This window comes from Aulonocara stuartgranti, assembly GCF_965226115.1.
Source record: "Aulonocara stuartgranti genome assembly, chromosome: 23".
NCBI classification, from domain to species: Eukaryota; Metazoa; Chordata; class Actinopteri; order Cichliformes; family Cichlidae; genus Aulonocara; species Aulonocara stuartgranti.
Window position 1 is genome coordinate 46,637,414 of NC_138958.1, and position 25,831 is coordinate 46,663,244.

Sequence of the window (25,831 nt, forward strand, 5' to 3'; positions counted from 1 at the left end):
CACCTGCACCGGCAGTAAAACTCTTCTCCAGAACCAAACGTGCCATAAACCCGTCACAGCTTCATCATCAGCTCAGTCTCAGCAACATGCAGACGACCGAGCAGCAGAAACTCTGCAGGGAACGTCTGAAGTCTGTTCTTCAGTTTTCCCAGCTCACTGTTTATTGAACATGAGACAGAAAAATAATTTCACCTTTAATGTGAAACTTTTATCGCCTGTGACATGTTTGCAGGAAGTTTACATGCTGTGATTTAGTGTCACAGCCATAAATATCACACAAGGTAAAAACTACAAGTCCCAGCATCCTCTGTGTTTAGGGAGGAGCAGTGAAAGTGAAAGTGTTGATCCTCCGTTCAGAGCAGCAGGAGGAAGGTGGAGCTGATGCAGGTGAGTGTTAACATGAATATGTTTCTTCTTATGACATAAAATAATTCCACGCTGTTCGTGTCTGTGGGTGAAACGTGAGGCCGGTCGGCTCCTCTGAGCGCTGGTTTCCTGTAAGTAGAGAGGAAGTGAGTTTAGCTGAGAGAGCAGGAGGAGAGTGAGAGCTGTGCTGAGGCAGGTGAGTGTTAACACCGCTCTGACATTACTGTGTCTCTGTGGCGGGAACAACAGGCTCCGTCAGTGGAGGCAAAAATAATCAGACTTTGGTTTTTCAAAGGAAACTACTTTATGTTGGGAGAAGCCGCGCGCTCATTGGATAACGACTTGTCAATCTCAAGTTATTAGCCAATGAGCGCGCAGGTTCACAGTAAGACCCGCCCTTATCACGACGGGTTTTAAAACTAAAATGGCGACAGAAACTCTGAGTGGAGTTCACTTTATGAAAGTGCGACGTTTGAGCCACTTCCTGTTCTCAGTCCCGGCGTCCTGATCACCGAGGTTTCTGTTGCTCTGATATCTGATATCGATTATATCGGTAAACAGGCTGTAGGCAGAAACATCAGGTCTAATCTGAAAATCCCTTCAGAAACAAACTTTAAGAGTTTTATGTCCGTGTGAGGCCGCACGCTGATTGGATAACCACCTGTCAGTCTCAAGTTATTAGCCAATGAGCGCGCAGATTCACAGTAAGACCTTAACACAGCATTTTTTTTAAAACTAAAACATCAACAGTGAAACTGTAACATGTCCTGTGATCTATAAACACTCTGTGATGAATAATCTGAAGTCATTTTGAGCCTGACAGTAGTTTCCTGTCACAGAGCAGAAGCTGCAGGCAGTTTTTGGCACCTTTATATTTAATTTATTCCAAAATAAATCAATAAAGGTAGAAAAGAACTCTCAGTGACATTAAAAATCTATTTTTAAAGACAGATGTGACCAAGTGCAACAAATATAAGATGAGATGTTGACAGATATTTGAAGTATTGATCATATGTAGAACACAGAGCAGGTCCAATAACAGAGTCATGCTGCTCACAAACAGCAGTTTGGTTTCATGAGCTCACTTCCTGCAGTGATCCTCAGCTTCTCTCCAAAGGAGCCGTAACATGTGGGCTCCTCACCATGATGATGATCCCAAACACACGGAGTTCCTTCATCCACCTGATCATGTACTTATTAAATAATGTGATGGTTTTGGTGTTTTTTAAAGACTTTGAGCCTCTAAAATAACTGGTTTGGACTTTAGGGCCAAAGCTCCAACATTAGAAAGCCGTCAGTGTGATGCTTCCAGTACAACAGCACCTCTGAGTGTGTGTGTTTACCTCTCAGACTAACTCCACCCTGACATCAAGAAGATGGAGGAAGAGGACGGAGCAGCATCCAGCTGTATGTCTGTGAGGAGTGACGGGGTTACACAAACACCTCCACCTTACAGTCATGGACCTGCAGCAACAATGTAAGAACACTACTAACTTTATTAGTCATTTCAACATAACCATGACAGAATCATTGATCTGTGATTGGTTCAAACTGTTTGATCTGAGTTTGATTTTTATTGACTTGTTTTCTTGCTAAGATCTGAACTCTGTAAGTTTAAGTGAAGTCAGTGCAGCAGAATCAGAGAGAAGAGCTGAGAACAAACTGAGTTCATTCAGAGACAGAAAAAACTGGCTGATGATTGGCTGACCTGTCAGCGTTATGAGGCAGACACAATATCACAGAGGGATCAGCTGATCATATGGCTGTCAGAGAGAACTGATCAGTTATTGATGTTTGTGTTTGCAGAGGTCAGAGGTCACAGTCTCCAGCATCCAGCTGTGTGTCTGTGAGGAGTGACTCGTCCAAAGAAAAAGTTCCTCCAGACTTCAGTCATGAACCTGCAGCAACAATGTTCTTCAATCATGGAGCTCAGCTGACCATGTAAGAGAGCTGCTGACTCAGAGTTCAAAGGTTGTTTCTATAAATGTTCTGCCAGTGACATCATAACTTAACCTAACACTGGTCTGTGTATGAAGTATCATTTAGTGGCAGTTGTTAAAGTTGTATAATGATGATGGTAGTTTGGGGTGTATTTTCCTGCTGATGCAAATGCATCTACTTTGCCCTTTGTCTGGTGCTTTGGACAAAGACGTCCAATGAAACTCAGAACAACACAGTTTGCACCACCAGCAGGCAGAGGAAGTGGCTGACATCCAGAAATCCTACCAGTGGCTGAACAAAGCTGGACTGAAAGACAGCACAGAGGCACTAATCATGGCAGCACAGGAACAAGCTCCGAGCACAAGACCCATAGAGCCCGGGGTCTACATGGCTCTTTTTGGGGGGGTTGTGTTGTATTAATAGTGACTTTGTTTCTTTGGACCTGACCAAAATCTTTTGTTTTTCAGTTCAGTTGCAACATTGACTAACACTAATGCAGGGGTCGGCAACCTGCGGCTCTTTAGTCCTTACAGTGCGGCTCCTCGTGGTTTGGGAAAATAAATTAGAAGTATTTAGCTGAAGTGTATTTTATTTATGTTCTTTTTTAACTTGTAGTTCTAAATTGGAAGATTATTGTGATATTGAAATATAAAAAGAAAATTATATTTTATTATTTTTTCATCGTTCAAATAAGCGTCACACTCGTGGAAGCCGGTGTACCCGCCGAAACGCCGTGCATTTATCGAGACTTTCAGCCCCAGGAAGGCCAATTATGGATCTTCGGATCCACATTATGTCAGCAGCTGTTCTCCACCGTGAACTATGTTAAAAACAAACACCGCTCACGCCTCACAGACGACAGCTTACAGTCCTGTAAAGATGAAAGTGACTTCGTACAGCCCCGACCTGCAGACGCTGTGCGCAGAGGTTCAGGAGCAGAAGTCCCGTTGTAAACATATCACGGCAGACCCGACGATGTTTGCATGAACACGCTTTTCAGCTTCTCTTTATTGACCACTTTTCACACACGGTTGCTGTACGCACACAGCCGGCTGTAGCTTTGCAGCTCACAGCCCGACACACACCAACACAACAGCACAGACGTTAAGGCGGCGAGGCGTGATTGCGGGTGCCGCTCAGGTGCGTCCGCCTCCCCTGCAGCGGCGCTGCAGACCACGCCCCGCCACACACATTAACCAGGTAAAATACATATTTAGGCAGAATTTTGCAAATATCTATTTTTCATCTTTCAGCAGCATAGAGCTTTTTTTCCAATTATTTTTTAAAAGTCAGGTCAAGGCTCCAAAAGCCCAAAGGAGATATAAGGGTGGCGGCTCACAGCAGCTTTTGTTTGCTACATCATTTTAGTTCAGCTGAGTGTCTTTCCTTTGGTTATATTTCTTTAAGAGTTCAAATGTGTTCATTACATAAATAACATGTAATTTTCTCTGTAGCACTTCATGGATTTCATAAGCAACACACCTTAGTTGTTCACACAAAGCATAAAGGTAAAAAACAGTATATACAGTGTTATCTTCATTCTAGATGTCAAAAAGTATTTGTGGCTCCCAGTGTTTTCTTTTGCGTGGAAACTGGCTCCAAATGGCTCTTTGGGTCCTGAAGGTTGCTGACCCCTGACCTAATGGTATATTTTTTTTAGCTGGATCGTTCTATAAAAACATGAATCAAATCTGAGAAAAGTTTCCACCTGACCTGTTGAATGTTATTGAAGCCAGAAGTTTGCCTTCATACTGTGTTCCTTGCATGCCTTTTGTGGTGTACTAATTGATGTGAAATGAATGCAATGTGGTTGTGTTTGCAGAGGTCAGAGGTCACAGTCTCCAGCATCCAGCTGTGTGTCTGTGAGGAGTGACTGCTCCAAAGAGAGACCTCCATATTTCAGTCATGAACCTGCAGCAACAATGTTCTTCAATCATGGAGCTCAGCTGACCATGTAAGAGAGCTGCTGACTCATTTACGGGTGTTTGAAATTCTGTGACCACTTTGTAATTTTAGTTTATATTTTAAAAGTGTTTTTATTTGTAGTTGCCTGTATTTTTATTACACTGTGTGTAACGTGGTGGTTTGTGCTGTTTGGGATTGTTTTGGTGTATTTGTGTCAGAACATCAGATAAATGATTTCATCACATTTTAAAAGAAAGTATCAGGATAATAATCTGAACTGAGTCATCAGAAACAGAAAGATGGTCTCAACAGGCCACTGAGCTGATCTCCAAAGAAATGCAGAAGATTGAAGAGTCCGAGGCTGTTTATTTGTCACAGGCATCGTCATACACGTACAACACAGTGAAATGTGCTGAGCTGCTCCTGTGACTGGACAAAACATTAGAAACAATCATTAAATGAAATAATGAAACATTGTGCAGATGTAATGTTAAAGTGCTTTGTGCCACATTAGCACAGCATGTACTGACAGAGCAGTGCAAGCAGAACAAAGCAAATGAGCAAAGTGATGTAACCAGAGTAACTGAACAGAGTGAGCAGAGTAATATCAGCAGTAATGAAGCAGCAGGATCAGTGTAGCAGCGTGTGACGTCATAATGAATCAGGTATGATCTGAAATATGACAGTGAGACAAGAACATGATGTAAGGTCCTGTTTAAACCCTGATGGTGATGCTATGAGGGGAGCATGTTCTGATTTAGGACTTGGATGGTCTGAGGATAGAAGCTCCTCTCTGTTTGTGTCCTGATGGTGCAGAAGCTTCTGCCTGATTGTAGAAGGAGCTGAAGCCAGCATCATCCCAGAGGTGAAGCTCCTCTGTGTGCAGACCTGAGGTCAGATTCCTCCAGGCTGATGTTCAGGATCTACAGAAACGTGTGGTTGTAGTTATTGCTGCACTGTGTGCTGACAGCAGATACTCAGAACAAAGCGCTGCACACGTGTTCTTTACAAACATCTGTACATATAAAATATGGATCATGGCAGTGAATGAACACGTTTCTGTCATTTGTTTCATTGGCTTCTTTTTTCTGCCTGTGTTCATGTGATTAATGTCTAACACATAAACAGGTTTGTAATCAAACATCACATCATCAGGGAGGCATCATGAAACAAAGTTACTGCTGGAGGCTGAACTCAATTTGGTGGCAATGTTCAAAAATATCACTCAGATCATTTCAAAGCTTTTAGTTCTTCTTCTTCACTTCTGTAAAATAATAGAAAGAAAATCAGAACCCAGAAGTTCACTTCCTGATGACTGAACTCTTTCAAAATAAAGCTGAAAGCTCTGAATGTGACACCGCTGCTCCACCACAGTTTTTAGAGGAGGTCAAAGGTCAGTTGAAAGTGATGGATCCCAAACTTCCAGTACATCCAGTGAAGGACATAATCAGCTCTGTGATGAAGGCTTTTACTGTGGAGTTTGTAGGCTGATCACTCTGTGTTTAATAAGACAGGCAGGAACAGCAAAGGAAACTTGGATTCTGAACTCAAACACAAGTTTCTCCACTTTGACTTTTCTCTGTGACCATCAGAGCTTCTGCACAGTGTCATCAAATCTGGATGTTTGTCACTGACAGTCAATGATTTTAGTGATAAAGAAATGTGTTCACAGAGGGAGGAAGAGGAAGAGGAGTGGTGTCTGTGAGGAGGAGCAGCTGTCCTGCTGTGCTTTGTGTCAGGACGTCCTGAAGGATCCAGTCTCTACCAGCTGTGGACACTGGTTCTGCAGACAGTGCATCTCCTCATACTGGGACCAGTCTGCTTCATCAGGAGACTGGTCCTGTCCCCAGTGTGGAGAAAGATCCAGAAGCAGAGCTGGACTGCAGACAGCCAGTCAGAGCAGCTGTGTACAAAGTAAGACTGAACATCTGTCTGCTGATGGACTCATTTCTGAAAACTGGACTTCTTGTTGTTGTTCAGACATTGAAGAGTTTTCTTTCTGTTTTTCTTTCTTTCAGCAGATGTTGGTCTGCAGGAGGTTTTAGATGAACATAAGATCAGTCTGAGGAGGAGATGTGAACGTGTGACTGAAGGAAGTGATGAAACAGGAAGTAGAACCCTCCTCAACAGGATCTACACTGAGCTCTACATCACAGAGGGACAGAGTGAAGAGGTTCATAGCCAACATGAGGTGAGGCAGCTGGAGACAGCTTCCAAGATGGACGCCCTCCATGACACTCCAATCAGGTGCCAGGACATCTTTAAAGCCTTACCTGACCAACAGAGACCCATCAGAGTGGTTCTGACCAACGGCGTGGCTGGTGTTGGAAAAACCTTCTCAGTGCAGAAGTTCACTCTGGACTGGGCAGAGGGCTTGGAGAACCAACATGTCAGTGTGGTGGTTCTGCTTTCATTCAGGGAGCTGAACCTGATCAGAGATGAGCAGTACAGTCTTCTGGAGCTGCTCCATGTTTTCCATCCAACATTAGAGAAGGTCACAGCAGAGAAGCTGGCTGTCTCTCAGCTTTTGTTCATCTTTGACGGCCTGGATGAAAGCAGACTTTCATTGGATTTCACCAACAGGAAGCTGCTGTCTGATGTCACACAGAAGTCATCAGTCAGCCAGCTGCTGACAAACCTCATCCAGGGGAATCTGCTTCCCTCGGCTCTCGTCTGGATAACTTCCCGACCTGCAGCGGCCAATCAGATCCCTCCTACATGTGTTGACAGGCTAACAGAAGTACGAGGCTTCACTGACGCCCAGAAGGAGGAGTACTTCAGGAGGAGATTCAGTGATGAAGAGCTGTCCAGCAGAATCATCTCCCACATGAAGACATCCAGGAGCCTCCACATCATGTGTAGTATCCCAGTCTTCTGCTGGATCACTGCTACAGTTCTGGAGCACATGTTGACTACAGAGCAGAGAGGAGAGCTGCCCAAGACCCTGACTGACATGTACTCACACTTCCTGCTGGTTCAGACAAAGAGGAAGAAGAACAAGTACCACGAGGGACATGAGACGAGTCCACAGGAGCTGACGGAGGCTGACAGGGAAGTTCTTCTGAAGCTGGGGAGGCTGGCGTTTGAACATCTGGAGAAAGGAAACATCATGTTCTACCAAGAAGACCTGGAGCAGTGTGGTCTGGATGTGACAGAGGCCTCGGTGTACTCAGGAGTTTGTACAGAGATCTTCAAAAGAGAGTGTGTGATCTTCCAGAAACCAGTCTACTGCTTTGTTCATCTGAGCATCCAGGAGTTTCTGGCTGCAGTCTACATGTTCCACTGTTTCACCAACAGGAAGTCAGAGGTGCTGAAGGACTTCCTGGGAAAAAAATACAAAGAGTCATCTCTGGATGATTTTTTGATGGAAACACTAACAAAATCCTTCAGGAGTAAAAATGGTCGTCTGGACCTGTTTGTTCGCTTCCTTCATGGCCTCTGTCTGGAGTCCAACCAGAGACTCTTAGGAGGTCTGCTGGGTCAGACAGAGAACAGTCCAGAAACCATCCAGAGAGTCATCAAGAACCTGAAGAATAACAAGAAGCTTAAAATCTCTCCTGACAGAAGCATCAACATCTTCCACTGTCTGATGGAGATGAACGACCTCTCATTACACCAGGAGATCCAAGAGTTCCTGAAGTCAGAGAACAGATCAAAGAAGAAACTCACTATGATCCAGTGCTCAGCTCTGGCCTTCATGCTGCAGATGTCAGAGGAGGTTCTGGATGAGTTGGACCTGCAGAAGTACAACACAACAAAGGAGGGACGACAGAGACTGATTCCAGCTGTGAGGAACTGCAGAAAGGCTCGGTGAGTCCAAGATTTGTTATTCAGAAATGCAGAAGCTGGAGGATGTTTGGTCATTTGTTCTGACACAAGCTGTTGTGTAATATTTTTGAAAGAGTTTCCAAAACCAAATTTGTGTAAAGTTGGAAATAAACATTTCCAGTTAACTCTGTCAAACGTTTTTTCTGCATCTAAAGAAAATATTGTAGTTTCGATGTTTTTACTGCATGAGTAGTCTATGAAACTAAGTAATCTATGTGTATTTGTTGATGAGTGCCGACCTTTTATGAAACCAGTTTGGTCAGGATGAATTAAGAGGGAGGTTATTTTCTCTAATCTCTTTGAGAGAGCTTTGCAGATTATTTTAAGGTCTACATTTATAAGTGATATTGGACGATAGCTTGAGGGATATACAGGGTCTTTGCCTGGTTTTAGCAGGAGACTAATGTTTGCAGAATTCATATTTGATGGAAGTCTGCCCTTTTCTTTGATTTCCAACAACGTTCTGTAAAAAACTGGTGCCAGAATCGTCCAGAATTCTTTGTAGAATTCTGCCATCTGGACCTGGAGCCTTATTATTGGGCATACTTATCAGGGCTTCCTGGAGTTCACCCGGTGTCACCTGGTGAATCCACTGACATTGCTTGACTGTCTAGTAATTTTGGAAGAGTTACGCTGTCAAGAAACTAATAAATGTCTTTTTTTAGACGCGTTTATTTGTGGTGAATATAAAGTTTCATAGAAATCCCTAAAAATGTTGTTCATTCTTTCAGGTCATACATTGTGTTCCCAGATCATCTTTAACAGCACATATAGTTGTTTTTTCTTTCTTTATTTTTAACTGGTTAGCTAGAAATCAACCAAATTTGTTACTGTGTTCAAATTTTTTGGGGTATTTTGTTCAGTATTTCCTAAGTCCACTCTTTTTTAAAAATATTTAACAAAGTCTTCATCTCCAGTTTTTACTCGGCAGAATGTTCTTCTTATGTATTATTGTTAAAGATCCAGGAGCGTGATCGTTGACAGCTGTAAGGTGAATCTCAGTGTCTGAGATGTCACTCAGCAGTGAGCTGCTGACCAAAAAATAATCCAGGCGAGAGTGAGAGTGATGGACATGTGAGAAGAAAGTACAGTCGTGGCCAAAAAGTTTTGAGAATGACACAAATATTAGTTTTCACAAAGTTTGCTGCTAAACTGCTTTTAGATCTTTGTTTCAGTTGTGTCTGTGATGTACTGAAATATAATGACAAGCACTTCATACGTTTCAAAGGCTTTTATCGACAATTACATGACATTTATGCAAACAGTCAGTATTTGCAGTGTTGGCCCTTCTTTTTCAGGACCTCTGCAATTCGACTGGGCGTGCTCTCAGTCAAATCCTGACTGACAGCAACCCATTCTGTCATAATCACTTCTTGGAGTTTGTCAGAATTAGTGGGTTTTTGTTTCCTCCACCCGCCTCTTGAGGATTGACCACAAATTCTCAATTGGATTAAGATCTGGGGACCTGGTCCCCGAGCCAGTTATCACTTTTGCCTTATGGCACGGTGCTGTGGAACGCCAGGACTGCCATAATGAATTAATTAAATACACCATTAAATAATTAATTAAATGTGGCAATAATTAATTAAAATTGGAAATAATTAATTAAATAAATATTTACAACACATTTAAATAAGTATTGACAGTTTTAATTAATTATTTAATGATGTATTTATTTAATTCATTTTGGCACTTTTGTCCCCTTCATGTCTCAACTTGAAATCATTTTATCTGTCAGCCTCACCCATCAAACTAAGTGGGCGGGGTTAACACTGCCACTGCAGCTTCTCTAGCATTTGATTGGTTGCCGTGCAAAGTAAGTCAAGACAGGTCGATCCTAGATAATCGATTGCTTGTGTGGCCTTGGGGCAGCCAGGTATCCCAGAATGCATTTCAAATCACAGGCAGCAATGGTGGTGGTGTAAAGTTTTAAAATATCCTGTTTTTCTGTCACCAGCTACACTTTTAACAGTGTTTTAGCCGCGAATGTCACGGCGTAATCTTCACACGTCTGGGGCCCGTTCTTCGTACGTCGCTAAGTAGGTTAGCCGGATTAGATTGTTGACGATTTCGCGTGATCCTGGATCAGTCGGTTCCCCGAAGCTCATCCGGGACTTGCTGTCATAGCAACAGAGCCGTAAGCGTAAACCTGCTCGGGAGCAGGTTTACTTTATGTAAACAGGATTAGATCGCGGCCACGCAGGTATGTCCGCTTCATTTATACGAAAGCAACAGCGATATTTTTCCACTGTTTCACCATAAATAAATATTATCAATGTAACTAAAGATAATGCAGCACTTGATCCTTTTATTGATGTCACACAGATACATACAGGTCATTTCCTAAAAAAGGGAAATGTACTATTAACATTCTATTACATGTATGTGATTATTACAGATGTAATTCATATTTCAGAGTAGTAATTGTAAATTACTTCGTGTAATCAAGATGAGAGACCACGGCTATAAAAGCGAAGGTGGATTTGGGAAGCCTGTCGCAGCCATGTCCTGTCCGTATACGCGACCAACCCATTGCGGAAGGTGCAAGATTGATAAGGAGAGTCCTCAGAATTCAGCGTATATTGCGGGACAGACAGGATCCTTTAGCTCAGCGCGACAGTGTGCTCATAGAGAGATATCGATATTCCCGTGAGGGTATTATTTACTTAACCAACTTGTTGACGAGGGGGTGCAGGACCACCACCTGTCTTTTTTTGCTCTGCCCTTTTCTTGGTTGCTGTTATGAACAAACTAACAGAGTATTACAGGCCAGTATTACCTTGCCAAGAGACGCAAAGCAATCTAAGAGATAAATATTACCATTCTGTAGAATACTCCTGTATTCCACTTTTACTTGTTCCCATGTTCTTGTGGGTCCTGTTGTGGCTCTAATGTGAAAGGGGATATAATATAACATATTATAATATAATATAATGCCATATGATATTGGACAATATAGTGTCATATGATAGATCTACCCTACCGCCTACTGGTGTTGGCCAGAGGGGCCGATGGCGCGATATGGCAGCCTGGCTACAACCGTAGCTGCCTCCACCAGTGTGTGAATGTGGGAGTGAATGAATAGTGGTATCGTAAAGCGCTTTGGGTGCCTTGGAAAGCGCTATATAAACCCAATCCATTATTATTATTATTATTAAATTACCTACGAGTTTGATTTGTCAGCAACTTTCTGCCAGCCCTCTCTCCTTGCTTTTGCAGCCTTTGCAGTGTTCTCTTGCGTTTTAATTAAACTCTGAAACTCCTGAAATCCCTCACTCATGAGTTCTTGCTCTGCTGCCGGAAAATACCGAGCACGCCCCTTGGACATTTTCGCCGACCAATCAGCGGGTTGCCGATCAATGTTTCTACTATCGATGCGTAGCCCCTTTTACGACACCCAGTGATGTCACATTACTGCGTCCAGCTGTAGTAATCGTCAACAGCAGGTGTGTTCGGGGAACCGGATTAGCGAGCTCACGGTTAGCGCGATGATTTGATCTTGGATGTGTCATTTGATCTTGGATGTAGTAAGCGACGTACGAAGAACGGGCCCCTGGTCAGGTTGTCAACATAGAACATGTTTGCAAAAGTGCTCAGATGTTTTCAAAGATTTCACTCGCTCTGCTAACAGTCAGCTGACAGAGTGCACCGAGCTCACAGCCCCGGTGTTCCAGCTTAACTGTTTTTTTGGGGGGGGTTACGTTACCCAGTTTGTTTACATATTCCACTGTCCGTGTTCCACATGTTGCATTTGCAGATTCTCATTTTCACCGTCTTTTTCCGCCTTGTGTCTCTGTGCTTCTGTAACATAAAGAACAAGCTGACATTTTTCTCAGGACACCAGCGATCAGCTCAACAGGCCCTCAGTTTATCTGCATGCATCCTCCTTCTCACCTGTCAGCTGTTTAACACCTGCTGCTGATTCAAGAAACACGCCTACGTTACCTGGTGATAGTCACAGTTTAACTGGGCAGCCGGTGCTCGATATAACGCAATGTCACATTTTTCTGCACAAGATAAGTAAATATAGTGTTTTTCCCCGAGCGCAGAGCTGCTGAAGCTTGTTTCCCTACAGAGCACTTTATAGGCGAACCAACTTCATCAGCAGCTGATGTCCAATCACACAGCTTTGAAACCTCAGCTGAGTTTTAGCTCTCAGTGGTTAAACGCTGGACTTAATTCACTCAGGTTCTGTCTGTCGGGTCACGTTTACTTCACTGTTTTATTTACAACTGAGCAAATCGGTTTGGCTGAGGTTAAAGTTACGTTTCAGAACTGCATATCTCCAAAAGTTGATTCTGTTCATCTGGACGTAGCGTTTTGTTTCGTCATCATCCAGGTGACTTCTTCAGTCTCAGCTGACTGCAGGTTTCAATCTTATAAACAATACATTTGCATAATGACTGAAACCAGCCCACTGAAGGAACAAAGGGCTGGGAGGTCAGTTCCTTAATCAGAATTATGCAAACTGTCACGACCATTGATCAACAACCACTGATCAATGTCCATGAGTCCCATTCACAGAGAGTTGGGGAACGGCTGCAATCACAGCATTGTAAGATGGTGACAGATGTACCCTTAGGCTCCTCCTCGATTCAGAGATGGTCTTTCCCTTTTCACTTACTTACCTGGATGATTGAGAATGCATCAAGACGTCATAACTTCATAGTTTTACTGAAGTTTAATGGTTCACTGTGTTAGACTGAACCGTTCGCTTTTCTTTATCTGGTGTGTTTTGGATTTAACAGTGAATTTTGAGATTAAACTGACTTAAAATGTTTTTATACAAAGAGGAAAGAGACGGCGCATTTCCACTGAGAGGAGCAGAGCTTGCAACAGCGTGTTCAGACTGCAACCTGGGCAGAAATATTACATCATCTGGTTTTTAATAGTTATTCAACTGTATTCTAAGCACCAGCGATCTGTTAGAATTTTTAGAGTTTACTTAACTAAAAATAAACGAGGTTAACATATAATTTGTGTGATTGTTTTTGTTTGTTTGTGTGTGTTTCGGTCATGTTATGTTTACCTGTCAAAGGCTTGTTACAAACTATGAAACACATCGTGCAGACTTCTGGATGTTAGAAGAAAACTAATACTGCTCATGAATGAGACTAAAGGCAGGAAGGTGTCCTGTAAAACTAAACATGTTAATAGGACCTCCCTATTTATATCATAGTTTATGATATAGCACATGTATTTCAGTAATAGCCTGCTGATTTCAGTGTAGTGGTGAACAGTCACACAGCTCCGTGGGTGTTATCTGTGAGACTGCTTAACTATAATTTATCCAAGTTAACGTCAGTTAACCATTTAGACAGTTTTGCAATGACAAACCTCATGCCGCCGGTAGGTTTCCGCTGTGCCAGCTGTTTACATTACAGCTGCTTATGCAGTAACCATGGTAACCACGGACTCCAGGTCAGACAACAATTTTACATATACGATCTTAAAACAGGACACAGCCACTGTACGTGCTGGCCTCATATCAAATGTGAACGCAGACTGAGTCTATGTTTGACGTTTGTTTATATCTAATCTTCCTCTCAAACATTTAAACAGCAGCGAGTCTGCAGCTGAGGGAACACAAACTCAAACTGTCGGAACAGGTTTGATCGTTTCGTGTATGATTTATGATTTATTAAACGTATAAATGTTATTCTAATCTGCTGCTGAGTCTCTTACGCTGATGAAAATGCAGAAAACACAGATCACGGACACCTGTTCAACCAATCACATTCATTCCACTTTGATCTGCGACAAACAGACGGTTCATCTCTGTTACAGTGTTGCGTTAGACTGCTATATTTTTTTTTGTTCTTTATGCTGTAGATTTTCACGTCTCTGGAATAGTTGGCAGTAAAAAGGATGATTTTGTGTAAAATCATATTGATATGAGCCGTGACATATTCGTAGATGACAGATTAGTCAGCTGGGAAACTCTGGGTTAACTCAGAGAGCTGAAGATATCGTGGACATGCTGACCTCGCTCCGTGGTCTACAGGGCCGTTTACCCTCGTGATTAATATTCACAATTAAAATATTAGCCGAACATCATGAAGTCTGTATGTGTGTCATAGTGTCGAACAACCTTTGTACAGTTAAAGCCAGCAGTTACTACATGAAACACCAACGTTATCTCTTTTATGCGTTTATACGCAGGTCACGCTGATTACTGAACAAAAACACAAAGATCAGATGTTAATCGGATTTATTTGCTTTCTCTCCTCCTTAAACATGTTTTTATGTTAGTTATAATTCAGAATTGGCGACTGAAACACGCAGGACACATACGAACATCAGGAAATAAAAACCTGATAAATATAACCTCAGTAAATGAAGTCCGTGTATTGCGGGGGTTATGGCGGCTGAAATCAAATCACTTTGACTGTCACATCACATGTGCAGGTACACTGGTACAGTACATGCGAGTGAAATTCTTGTGTGCGAGCTTCACAAGCAACAGAGGTGTGCAAAAATACAATAACACAAGAACAAGCATAATAGAAGAACGGCTAAATCTGAGAGTTATATGGAAATTAAATAGAGTAAACAATAAAATAAAATATACAGAGGTTGGTAGTTGGACATGTGCAAAACAAGTGGCATTTATATACAGTGTGGAGTGCATAATGTTGAAGTTCCAGTAGTGAAGGTGAGGTGTCTATGAAGTGTCCAGCAGTCTGATGGCCTGGTGGAAAAAGCTGTCTCTCAGTCTGCTGGTTGGGGACCGGATGCTGCAGAACCTCCTTCCTGATGGAAGTAGTCTGAACAGTTGATGGCTGGGGGGACTGGAGTCCTTGATGGTCCTCCCCGCTTTCCTCAGGCAGCGCTTCCTGTAGATGTCTTGGAGGGAGGGAAGCTCACCTCCAATTATCCTAATTACATTTGGCCCGCGAAACCATTCCAAATGACCAAATTACTATTAGAGCTGGCCTACTGGTATTATACAGCTAATATATTGTTTAGTGTTAAGCTTTGCTTGTTCCATATTCAGTTTTCCAGCAAAACATATTTGAGTCCATAAGAAAAGATTCATTCTTATATCTGGAGGAAGTTTTTTTTTCAATAAATATTAACGTTAGCCCGCGACCTTGTTCCAGTTTTGAATTTTGGCCCACTGTGTATTTGAGTTTGACACCCCTGCCCTAGACAAACGCTACACAGTGCCGTCCCGCAACTATTTTTCTATTGTTGCACTACCTGCTCTATACACGCAGTGTGGAGCAACGGTGGAGACGGAATTTCAAGCAGTACAATTTTGCGGCAACAACAAAACGTGAGACATTTGTTGTTTTTATGTTTATTTATTGTTTTTATGTTCAGTCTCAACTGTTACGAAGTTGATGTGCAGTTAATAAGTGCAATAAATATTTATACTGGAAAAGAAAACCGTGAGAGAATCGTGATCTCAATTCTAAGCAAAAAAATCGTGATTCTCATTTTATGCAAAATCATGCAGCCCTAGTACTGACCACGTAAGATCGTCAGCCAGGTGTACACCAAGGAAGCGGAAGCTGCTCACTCTCCACAGCAGCGCCGTTGATGGTGATGGGGGTGTGTACTTCTCTGCACCTCCGGAAGTCCACTATCAACTCCTTTGTCTTTGCGACGTTGAGGGTGAGATGGTTGTCTTGACACCAGTGGGTCAGGGCGCTGACCTCCTCCCTGTAAGCCGTCTCATCACTGTTGGTGATAAGACCCACCACTGTAGTGTCGTCCGCAAACTTCACAATGATGTTGGAGTTGTTAGTGGCTGTGCAGTCATAGGTGTAGAGTGAGTACAGGAGAGGGCTCAGTACACACCCCTGTGGTGCACCAGTGTTCAGTGTGAGGGGGGATGAGGTGATGCTGCCCAGTCTGACCACTTGGCATCTGTCAGACAGGAAGTTAAGGATCCAGCTGCAGAGGGAGCTGCTCAGTCCTAGATCCTGCAGTTTCCTGTCCAGCTTCGAGGGAACGATGGTATTGAATGCTGAGCTGTAATCTACAAACAGCATTCTCACATACGTGTCTCTCTTCTCCAGGTGTGACAGGGCAGGCCGGGTCCTCAGGAGGATGCAGCCTATGAAAGTACTCACTGGCTGTATCACAATTCAGGGTCTGAAGCCTTAACGGTCCTCAAGGGCCGCGTACTCAAAGACCGCAAAGGACGGAAGTGCGAGGCTTTTGAAATGGGACGGCAGGAGCAGGAACATGAATAATGACAGTAGATGTTTGTGTGAAAGTGCTGGAAGCAAATGAGTGTGTGATGTTCTTTCAGTGTTGCACTTTGTAGACGCTCCCTGAGCACTGGTCTCACAGCCAGCTGCACATAGAGACCAGTGTTGTTAGTCCAGGTCAGAAGATGACTTGTTGGAATGAAAATGAGCTTGTAGTTTGTCTGCTTTAATAATGTGACTGGAAAAAGGTGTTGGACTTCAAATATGTCCATTTCTGTCACACTTCACCTTTAAAAGTGAAGCCATGTGGTTCCTGGAAGGAAAAACACGACTTTTTCAAGTCTTTGTCCTGTTTTTATGAGAAATGTACGACTTTAATGTGAAACATTCAGAGTTTTTTCTCTTGTTGTGTTTGTTTGAAGCTGCTTCCTGTTGGCTTCAGCTGTTTGGAGTTTCCATTTTCTAAACTTCTGCATTCTGAACCTTCTTCAGCTCTGAACAGATGATGAAACACTGAATGATTTCAAGCACTTTGTCTAATAAACTTACATCTTTCATTCTTTATACAGATTGAAGGACTGTGGTTTGTCAGAGATCAGCTGTGATTATCTGGCAGCAGCACTGAAGTCCAACCCCTCCCATCTGAGACAGCTGAACCTGAGTAATGACTCCTCCTCTTCTTCAACTAAGAACAACCTGCAGGATCCAGGAGTGAAGCATCTGTGTGGTTTCCTGGAGAGCCCAGGATGTAAACTTGAAACTCTGAGGTCAGTCAGCATGTTTTAGTTGTGCTGAGATGAATATGATGTGAAAGTTGTGCTGACACTAAACTGCAGACATCAGGCTGATATTATACTGATCCACACTGAGGATCTTCATGGTAAAGTCTGTTTTCTTCTTCTCTGGTTTAGTCCATTGACTGCAGCAGAACAATGTTCACATTTCAAACCTTCAAAGAAGAAGAAAAATCCTCCACTGGAAAATTCACTGTGAAACTCTCAAACTCTTCATTGCACCTTAAAGTCTGTCTGACACTGAAATCCAAAGCAAAATGTGCGTTTGCTTTACAGACAGCAGTCCAACACAAACATACACACATCATCCAAAACACAGTCCAACATCCAAATCTCCTCCACTGCCAGCATGAATGATGGGAAAGAGAAGCAGGAACACTCTGACATTCAGGGTTAGAATGAGTTTCATCAAGCAGACTGTGAAGATCAAAGCTGCATTAGAAAGCTTACATGAATGAATGAGTGGACAGAAGTGGACAGAGATCATCTGAAGCACTTCAAAGGCTTTAAATCAGCACATTTCTCTTTATTCTTTATCAACTCTGTTAGTTTCTCTCAGTTTTCTGTGGAATGAAGCTAACAGCAGGCTAATAAGATGCTGACCAATAGGTTTCTATTAAAGGTTGTAATTTGTATATGAAAAAGTGCTTTGGCTCAGCAGGGATCAGCTTACAGGTAGAATACAGCTGCTGGATGGGATTAGCATGTCATAGCTATCTACCAAACTGCTAACTGGGGGATTTCAGGCCATCTATGGATCATTTTTGCTAACTGTTTATTCAGCTTAGGCTCACAGGGCTGCAGCCTGTGCCCTAGCTGTCATAGGGCAAGAGGCGTGGTCCACCTGCACAGGTGAGCAGTCCATCACAGGGCCAACAGAGAGACAGAGAAGCACTCCCTCACATCCACACCTACAGCCAATGTAGAAGCACCAATGAACCTAAGCAGCATTTCATTGGACTGTGGGAGAACATCCAACCTCCACAGAAAGGCCCAGCTGACCAACAAGCTTCAACCTACAACCTTCTTGCTTTGAGGCACTAGTGCTAACCACTTTTGCCCATTTCAGCCCAAATCCTGCATCTTCCTGTTTCTGACTCCAGGCCAGCTCCACTAACACTTTCTCATCAGACACTGCCACCTAGTGGAGGAAGTCTTAGTTCCATTTGAAGCTTCAGATTACAGTTAGTTCCTTTACAAAGAGGTGGAGGTGGTGGGGCCACAGCACCATCATCACTGAGTGCCATAGGACACTTAACCTTTGTTTCCATATGCTGGGAACTTCCTGTTGTTCCAAGGAGGACTGGAAAATGTGTGAAAATCTCCCAGTCAGTTCCTCACAGCACACTTCAATCATTTCCCTCCCACAGCATCAGGACCAGGGCTTTTTCTCTCTTTGGTCCCACTAAGAGATTTCCACACAAACACCTCATCAGTGGGACTCTCAGAGCTACCAGCCCTTTGCTACAATCACAAAGCTCTTCATTGAAATCAATGATATCAAAGCTGGAATCAAATGAGTCCAAGTCTTCTGCTGATTCAGCATCACATTCATCTTTGCTCCTTGTTCTGCATCCCCACCATGGACTTCATTCCTTTCCAAGCCAGCCTTGAGTGTCCTTTATTCAGCTCATCCTCTGCTTTACTTTTACACCTGATTTTAGCTGCTTTATCTCTCTTTCAACAGGTTTCTGTGCCTCAATCTTTTTCTTCTCTCCCTCATAACAAGACAGCTTCTTCTGCCTGAGAACATGTTGGAGTGATTTACTAATCCAGGGCTGCTTATTGGGGAAAATACTTCCTGTTTCCAAAGTAATCCCCATTTTTCCCAGAAAGAAATGTCAGTAGAAATCGATGATCTAAGTGAGAACATGAGCCCTTAAAAAGTCCCAGTGGGTGCAGTCAAAGCAGTCCCTCAGTCCCAGTATAGAGTCTTTGGTCCAGACTGGAACAACTGTGTGCCCAGTTTGAGCTCTCTTCAGTGCTGTGACCTGACAGACCCAGAGGGGCCATCACATCACATTTAGAAGCTCCCCTGATGGAGCCACAACACATGTCCAATACTTAGTCTGTCTTGTTGGACCAACTGGAAGAAATGATTCAAGGACTTAGTCACAGAACAGAGATTCAAATCTCCAAAATCCAACTGGCTGCATCAGGACATATAGTCTGAAACTCTGCACAGTTTCCTGTTTGAAGCTGCTTCCTGTTGGCTTCAGCTGTTTGGAGTTTCCATTTTCTAAACTTCTACATTCTGAACCTTCTTCAGCTCTGAACAGATGATGAAACACTGAATGATTTCAAGCACTTTGTCTAATAAACTTACATCTTTCATTCTTTATACAGATTGAGGGACTGTGGTTTGTCAAAGATCAGCTGTGATTATCTGGCAGCAGCACTGAAGTCCAACCCCTCCCATCTGAGAGAGCTGGACCTGAGCTACAACGACAACCTGAAGTATCCAGATGTGAAGCAGCTGTCTGATCTTCAGCAGAGTCCAGACTACAGACTGGAGACTCTGAGGTCAGTAGAGTGATGGAGTGAGTGGGTGGTGCTGTCAGCAGTATTGTACTAAACACAGTCAGTATGAAACAAAGATCCAGTGTTTCCTGTAAAGCTGCAGCTTCTCAGTGAAGCTGTGAGAGGAGAACGGTGACAGGCTTCAGGATTGGACACAAACACTTCCTGTTTCTCACCTTTATGGTCACCATAGTAACGGCTGACACGCTCTGATCAAACACTGTCAACAGCCAATCAGCTCTCTGAACAAAGCAGCACGCAGACCAATGACTGCATTGATTTCCAAGTTTAAAGCAGTGAAGAACACAGTCTGTAGGTGAGGAAGAATTTAGTGAGAGCAGATGTTTGGATGGAATTCCTCCAGTTAACAGCTGGAACCGTCCATCTGGATTGTTGGGCTTGTTGTTGGGGTTCCTACAGAGCTCAGAGTGGACACACCAAGGTTCTTCTAATGAATGAAAGTCCAAACTCAAACTAGGAGGGAAAAACATTTTCAGCAACTTCAATAAAAATCCAAAGATTAGAAAAAGTGAAGCAACAATGAGTCCTAGTACAGTCCCAGCACTGACGTCCCTGCTGCTCTTTATACTGGATGTGCTGCATCACTGACTGACAGCTGATGAAGAGTCTCTGGAAACACTCGTTTATCTCCTCTGCTCTTCCTCCTTCTCTCTGCAGGTGGAGCTGATGATGGTAAACAGGACGGTGTGTGTGCTGAGAGAGGAGCAGCTGTGTCCTGATGATCCAGAGAGGTTGAAGCAGCAGCAGCTTGTGTGTAGAGACGCTCTGACTGGGCCATGTTACTGGGAGGTGGAGAGGAGAGCTTCATCCAGCAGTGACTGACAGAGGAATGAAGTGCAGATGACTGTCAGTGCTGCAGAGTGAACTGCTCTGAGAACAGCTCCACTGTCAGACACAATGTAGAGTCCAGCATCAGCCCTGTGTGTCCCTCTGGATCTGACAGAGGATCATCAGTGTATCTGGACTGCTCTGCTGCTGCTCTGTCCTTCTACAGTCTCTGCACAGTCTCTGTCTCACTCTGGAAAGATTTTACAACTTGTTGTAATTACAGAACGTTAATATAATATTCAAACATGTGATCTTCTCTTTATTTCTGAATCTTTACCAAATAAAGAAAAACCAAACTAACAAACAGAAGCTGTCGTGTCCTTTTTCACCACATCTGTGAATCTTTTCTGTGTTTTTCCTCTTTTCCTCCTTCCTGCAGCTCCATCTTCATCATTCTGTGTCCAGTATATGTGAACACGTCCAAAGCATCTGAGCCTCATGTTACCCGTTTGTGTGAGTTACGCCTGTCGTTGTGTTGTGGTGTATAAATAAGGGGCAGGAGACAGCGCTGGATCTCTGAGTTCTTTACTCTCAATTTCTGCAACATCTGCAATATCTAGAAATGCAAACCTGTGAGCTGTGTGTGTTGTGCGTCTGCTCGGCCACCTCTCCTCCGGCCGTGCTGGAAGCAGCTGTGCGTTTGACAGTTTTATCGACTCGACAATAATCGAACAAATTAAATGTTCAAAAATATCAACTTAAGCACTTCAAAGTCAACAAAAAGCTTAAAACAATGAAATAATATTTCACTGACAAAACAACAGCTCATAAGAACGATACACAAAATAATACAGAAACAAACAAATAAAAGTTATTAACCAGGATCCATGTTTTTGTCACAAACACTGAATCAGCTGATTCACTCTTTATGTTTCTGAGTTTGTTTTGTGATTATAGTTCTGGTTTCTGTTTCTGTGTCTTCACTGTGTCCCACGTCTCCTTACTTTGGACTCTGTGTTATATTTCCTGTTTTACTTTGACAGTCCTGTGTTACTGTTTCCTGTCTCGTGTGTGTAATTGGTCCCAGCTGTGTTTCCCTCCTGTCTCCCGTTCCCTGATTACTAAACTGCGTCCACGCCGCCGGCGCTCCTCTCCACAGCTGGATTCCAGGATTTCAGAGCATCCAGCTGTGGTGAGTGATGGAGACACTTTCTCTGCTCCCTCAGTAATCAGGACAGTTTATTGAACATCAGAGGACATAAAGGACTGTTTTTCACCTGCCCGTTCTGAACCTGGACATTAAAGACTGCTGGCTTCAAGGACATTAATCCCAGTGTCAGCCAGCCAATAACAGCCTGTGTTTTTCAGCTCTTTAGGAGTCAGAAATGAGAAAGACACAGACTGCTAACCTCTCCCTGCAGGAAATAAGCTCCGCCTCTTCCTTTCCTGTATATGAGTGATTCTGACATGAGACACAATGAATTTCCTGTTTATTGTGACTTAAAGCGAGCAGCAAAGACACTAAACTGTGTGTTTCCAGCTGAAGCTGCTTTTTGTGTTGCTCCCACAATCCTGTCTAAAACAGTCAGTGAGGAAAACTCAGTTTATGCTTCCAAGCTCATTGTGAGAGGGCACATTGTGTTCCTGCAAGTGCTGATTTTGTCTGCATCCCTGAGTTTAGTGAGCTGCCTCCAAGGACTTGTGAAGCCCAGTGTGTTAAGGCTGCATCTCCCAGATGTTTCCACCTTTCCAGCAGAGACGATAAATGTTCCCACAAAGGCTCAAAGACTGTTTGATTTTCTGAGTGTTGGCCTCAAGAGATTGCTCAGTGAGCACCTGAGTGTTTCTGGGACATCGGACACTAACTGGAACTTCAAGTCTGGTTCTGAAGCTGCACATGCAAAGACTGTTTCTGGTTGTAGAGACCTGGCTGTTCCAGGGATTGTAACCTCCCCAGAGGCTGAGCTGCTGACCTCAGCTGACTCTGGAGCCTTGAAGGTAACTAAGTTTGCACCGCTCGGGTGAGCCATCTCAGCTGCAACAGCCTCCACAGAGAGCTCACGCAAGCTTACCCAGCCTGCTGAGGATTTTATGCTGCTGCAGCCCAAAAGGCATCCTGAGCTGGCTGACAGCCACCCACAGCTTCAGCTGCCTCAGCCAGGGGTCTCCACACCTGCTGGCCCTGCATCTGCTCTGACTGGGGGCTCCGGAGAGCCGCGCCAGCCATCCATCTCTGCTGGGGCTCCTGTTTGAGAATGTAGGAGTGTAAACTTCAAATATCTGCTCGGTTTGTCAAGATATCACATATTTGCAAAAGTGCTCTGACGTTTTTGGAGACGTCTGTTACCCACCATCTGGATAGCTAACCGGGAGGTCGAGGGTCATTAGAGCCGGCGAGAACAGCGGACTCCCGGCACATCGTTTTTGGACCCCCACGGCCTTTGGCTGTTCAGGTTTAAACATGATATATAAGTCACTTAGATCACGTAAAAATGTTATCGTTTGGCTTTTTTCAGTGTTGTTTGTTTGGTTTGGCTGAAGTTACAGTTTTCACACAGCTGAATAAACGCCAAACAGAAAAGTGATTAAACAGAAGTGTGAGACGGTCGAGAGTTTACTCCTGTGTCCTGTTAGATTTTAGACAGCAAGGAGCAGACGGCTGAGTTTATTAAACTCCACCGAGACAGCGGTGACGCGGATCTGAAGGCCAGACCGTCACAGCCGCTCACTTCCCGCCTACCCGACCTTTGGAGGACCCGGCCCACGTAGACCTTGAAGGCCGGGTCCTCAGGAGGATGCAGCCTGTGAGTTTGGACACGCCATGACACATGATGTTCTACAGCTGATGTGTTTAAATGAGCTCTACAGGTGATCAGACTTATTAACGTTACCAGCATAATAAACTGTCCTGTCACTGAAGGTGTCTGCCCAACAAGGACGTGGTGCTGAATGCATCCAGACCCCTGCTGACTGTCTTTGCAGCTTCGGTCAAAGGTACAGTGTCCACTGTGACCCTGAGAGCAGGACACAGCCAGAGGTGAGTCAGCAGTTACAAACTAAATGCTGCTGACATGAATCAAACTGCTGGATAACCCACTGCTCATGAAAATGGCACCTTTCTGTTGCTTTTTGAGATTACTGAGAATATTTGAATTGTGACTCAGATGGCAGATCCAGGCTCTCAGCCTCCAGCTGAAACTTCCAGTCCTCCCCCAGCCAGAAGCTCTGATGCTGGGCTGAGAGACTTTGATCCTTCCCTGGATCCAGAAATCCAGGAGGGAGAAGGAGAACAGGACCTCCTTCCTGATCTGGAGAGGCCTGAGGGAAAGAAAGATGGAGCAGACAGAGCTTTGAACAAATCCAAACCTCCTGAGCTTCACCTCCACAAAGGTGCAGACACTGATGCACAGATTCACATGTGACACCTGCAGCGTCCAGCTTGTGCCGCTGACATTATCTCCACTCTGATACAAGCCTCATTCACTCGCTCACACACGTTCATACAATCACCTTTTCCTCACAGTCACACACATGAATGTAATGAGGGGAACTCGGGGTTCACTGTCATTCCTCAGGATCCTTTGATATGCAGACTGGAGGCTCTGTGGATGAAACACCGACTGTCTGAAGCACTCTGAAGTCTTCATGATGGACTTCATCCTGATTAACACTACAATACTTGTTAGAGGCCTTTTATATGTAATAATATTCTTTTCCATTAAAGCTCTGAACATTCTCACTCTTTCTTGACCAGGTGTGACAGGTGAAGGACACCGGCGAATAGGAGGACAGAAGCTGAGAGCCATTAGTCACATGACTTCAGCTGCTGCTGCCTCACCAACCACTGGCCCCTCGGTGAGTCTAGAGTTACAGCAGTGACCACAGGAAGTGCACACGTGTGATCTAAAGCTACATGTGGGCCTGTGACCATCAGTCTTCTCACTGTGGTAGAGGGGTTTGTGAGTCCCTGTGATGCTGGGAGTGTCCAGGACAGTCGCTCCTGATCGGGTCTCTCATGGAAAGCTGGTCCCAGGAATTCCTGGAAAATTCCTCCACAAAAGAGAACTGGGAACATAAGTGCAGAGTGACAGAGGTGCTCAGCAGCCCTGCTGTTATATGGGAATAGAACCAGAATAGTCGGCAACCACTTGAGTTAAGTTAGCCAAAGAGATGCGACTCAGACTGACTTCATCATGTTGGCAACGTGTCTGCATTGATAAACTCCAGTTATTGACAAATCAGAGAATAATTCCAGTCGTTCAGAGACAGATTGTGATTGTTTGGAGGATGTAATCGTTTCCCTTCAGGGAGCATGTTGGACGCTCAGTGTCCGGGTGATTAGCTGATGCAACTACTTAGAATCAGTTTGTGAATATGAAGAAAATCAGTGCAGTCACTGGACAAACTCTGATTCTTCCTAGTTTCACTCTTGTTTCAGTCCAGTGTGACTGAGGTGGTAAAAAATGATCTGACTTTTAGCCACACAGCTGTCTGCTAGAGAAAAAGCCTTTGTGCACAACTTTCTTAAAGGCAAACGGCACCATGTTCACTGCAGCTGCAGCAAACGCAGCAAAGAGTGAAAGTTGGACTGAGAATGTTGTGACTGTTTCATGAGAAAGAGCAGGAAAACAAGCATCACACACCCAGACACAGTGCTGGGATTAGAATTAGACTTTAGAGCCAAATGTAGGACAAAAGCTTTAATATGAAAGAGGAAAACCCAACAACAGCCAGAGCATGAAGCTCAAATCTATACCAATCACCAAGAAAGCTGACAGGCCTGTGACACGTCAGAGACGCCGTTCAAATCATAAAGAAGTTGGTTTATTGACAAAATGTAAAAAACCAAAAGAATCAAGTCAACCTTCAGTTTCGAGCGAGTAGACCAATCAGGCACAGCAGCAGCTCTAGAATAAGCAACAATTTGATGTATTACAAACAACCTTTCATATACACACATACATATGGCTCATATGCTGTTTAAAAAGGGCTCAAAGACCCAACAGATTACACAAAGTACAAAAACACTTTCATTCAGACAACAGTCAGCTGTGCACGAGACAGAGAGCCGACTACAGTTAGTAACATGGACTCACTTTGTTTCAGACACGACACAAAGTAACACAAAGCCACAAAGAGCAGAAACATCAAAAAGGAGGCAGAGCAGCAGCAACTCTCCATGAGCTGTGAGGCTAACAGCCACCCACACTTCCTGTGATGCATAATGAAAACAACATTAACCTGAAGGATGATAACAACAGAAAGAAGTCTAAGCTAACGTTACACAGCGCTCACACAGCGCTGACTGTACAGGCCTCACACAGCTACGACCTGCATCCACAACACCTGATTCTACTGAACACAAACAAGTTAATGATATATGAGCAATCCAGGGAAGGCTTCCAGGAAGGTGAGGATCCAAAGACAGCTCTACAACAGCATCAGTCAGCAACAATGTTACTAATCACTGACTCTTTCATCCTTTTATACTCAATCAAAAAGTGCTGTGTTCACATTTGTTTCTGC

At 43.8% G+C, this 25,831-nt stretch overlaps 2 protein-coding genes across 2 annotated transcripts in view; both read left to right on the forward strand.

Moving 5' to 3' along the window:
• The window catches only part of LOC309701482 (uncharacterized protein), a 2,150,955-nt gene that overhangs the window by 2,046,262 nt on the left and 78,862 nt on the right, over positions 1-25,831 (forward strand). The gene's annotated exons all lie outside the window — the stretch shown is intronic.
• Positions 368-20,660, forward strand: LOC309700356 (protein NLRC3-like). Its single transcript, XM_082523878.1, has 10 exons — positions 368-387; positions 1,717-1,843; positions 2,173-2,307; positions 4,130-4,261; positions 5,885-6,126; positions 6,231-8,022; positions 15,503-15,518; positions 16,773-16,969; positions 19,343-19,519; positions 20,195-20,660. The coding sequence occupies exons 2-10, from the start codon at positions 1,743-1,745 to the stop codon at positions 20,202-20,204; spliced, it is 2,802 nt and encodes a 933-aa protein (XP_082380004.1). The 5' UTR covers positions 368-387; positions 1,717-1,742; the 3' UTR covers positions 20,205-20,660.

Coding starts and splice junctions, on each gene's coding strand:
- LOC309700356 (XM_082523878.1), top strand. CDS start 1,743: ATGGAGGAAGAGGACGGAGCAGCATCCAGCTGTATGTCTGTGAGGAGT. Junction 1,844..2,172: donor CATGGACCTGCAGCAACAAT/GTAAGAACACTA, acceptor TTGTGTTTGCAG/AGGTCAGAGGTCACAGTCTC. Junction 6,127..6,230: donor TCAGAGCAGCTGTGTACAAA/GTAAGACTGAAC, acceptor TCTTTCTTTCAG/CAGATGTTGGTCTGCAGGAG.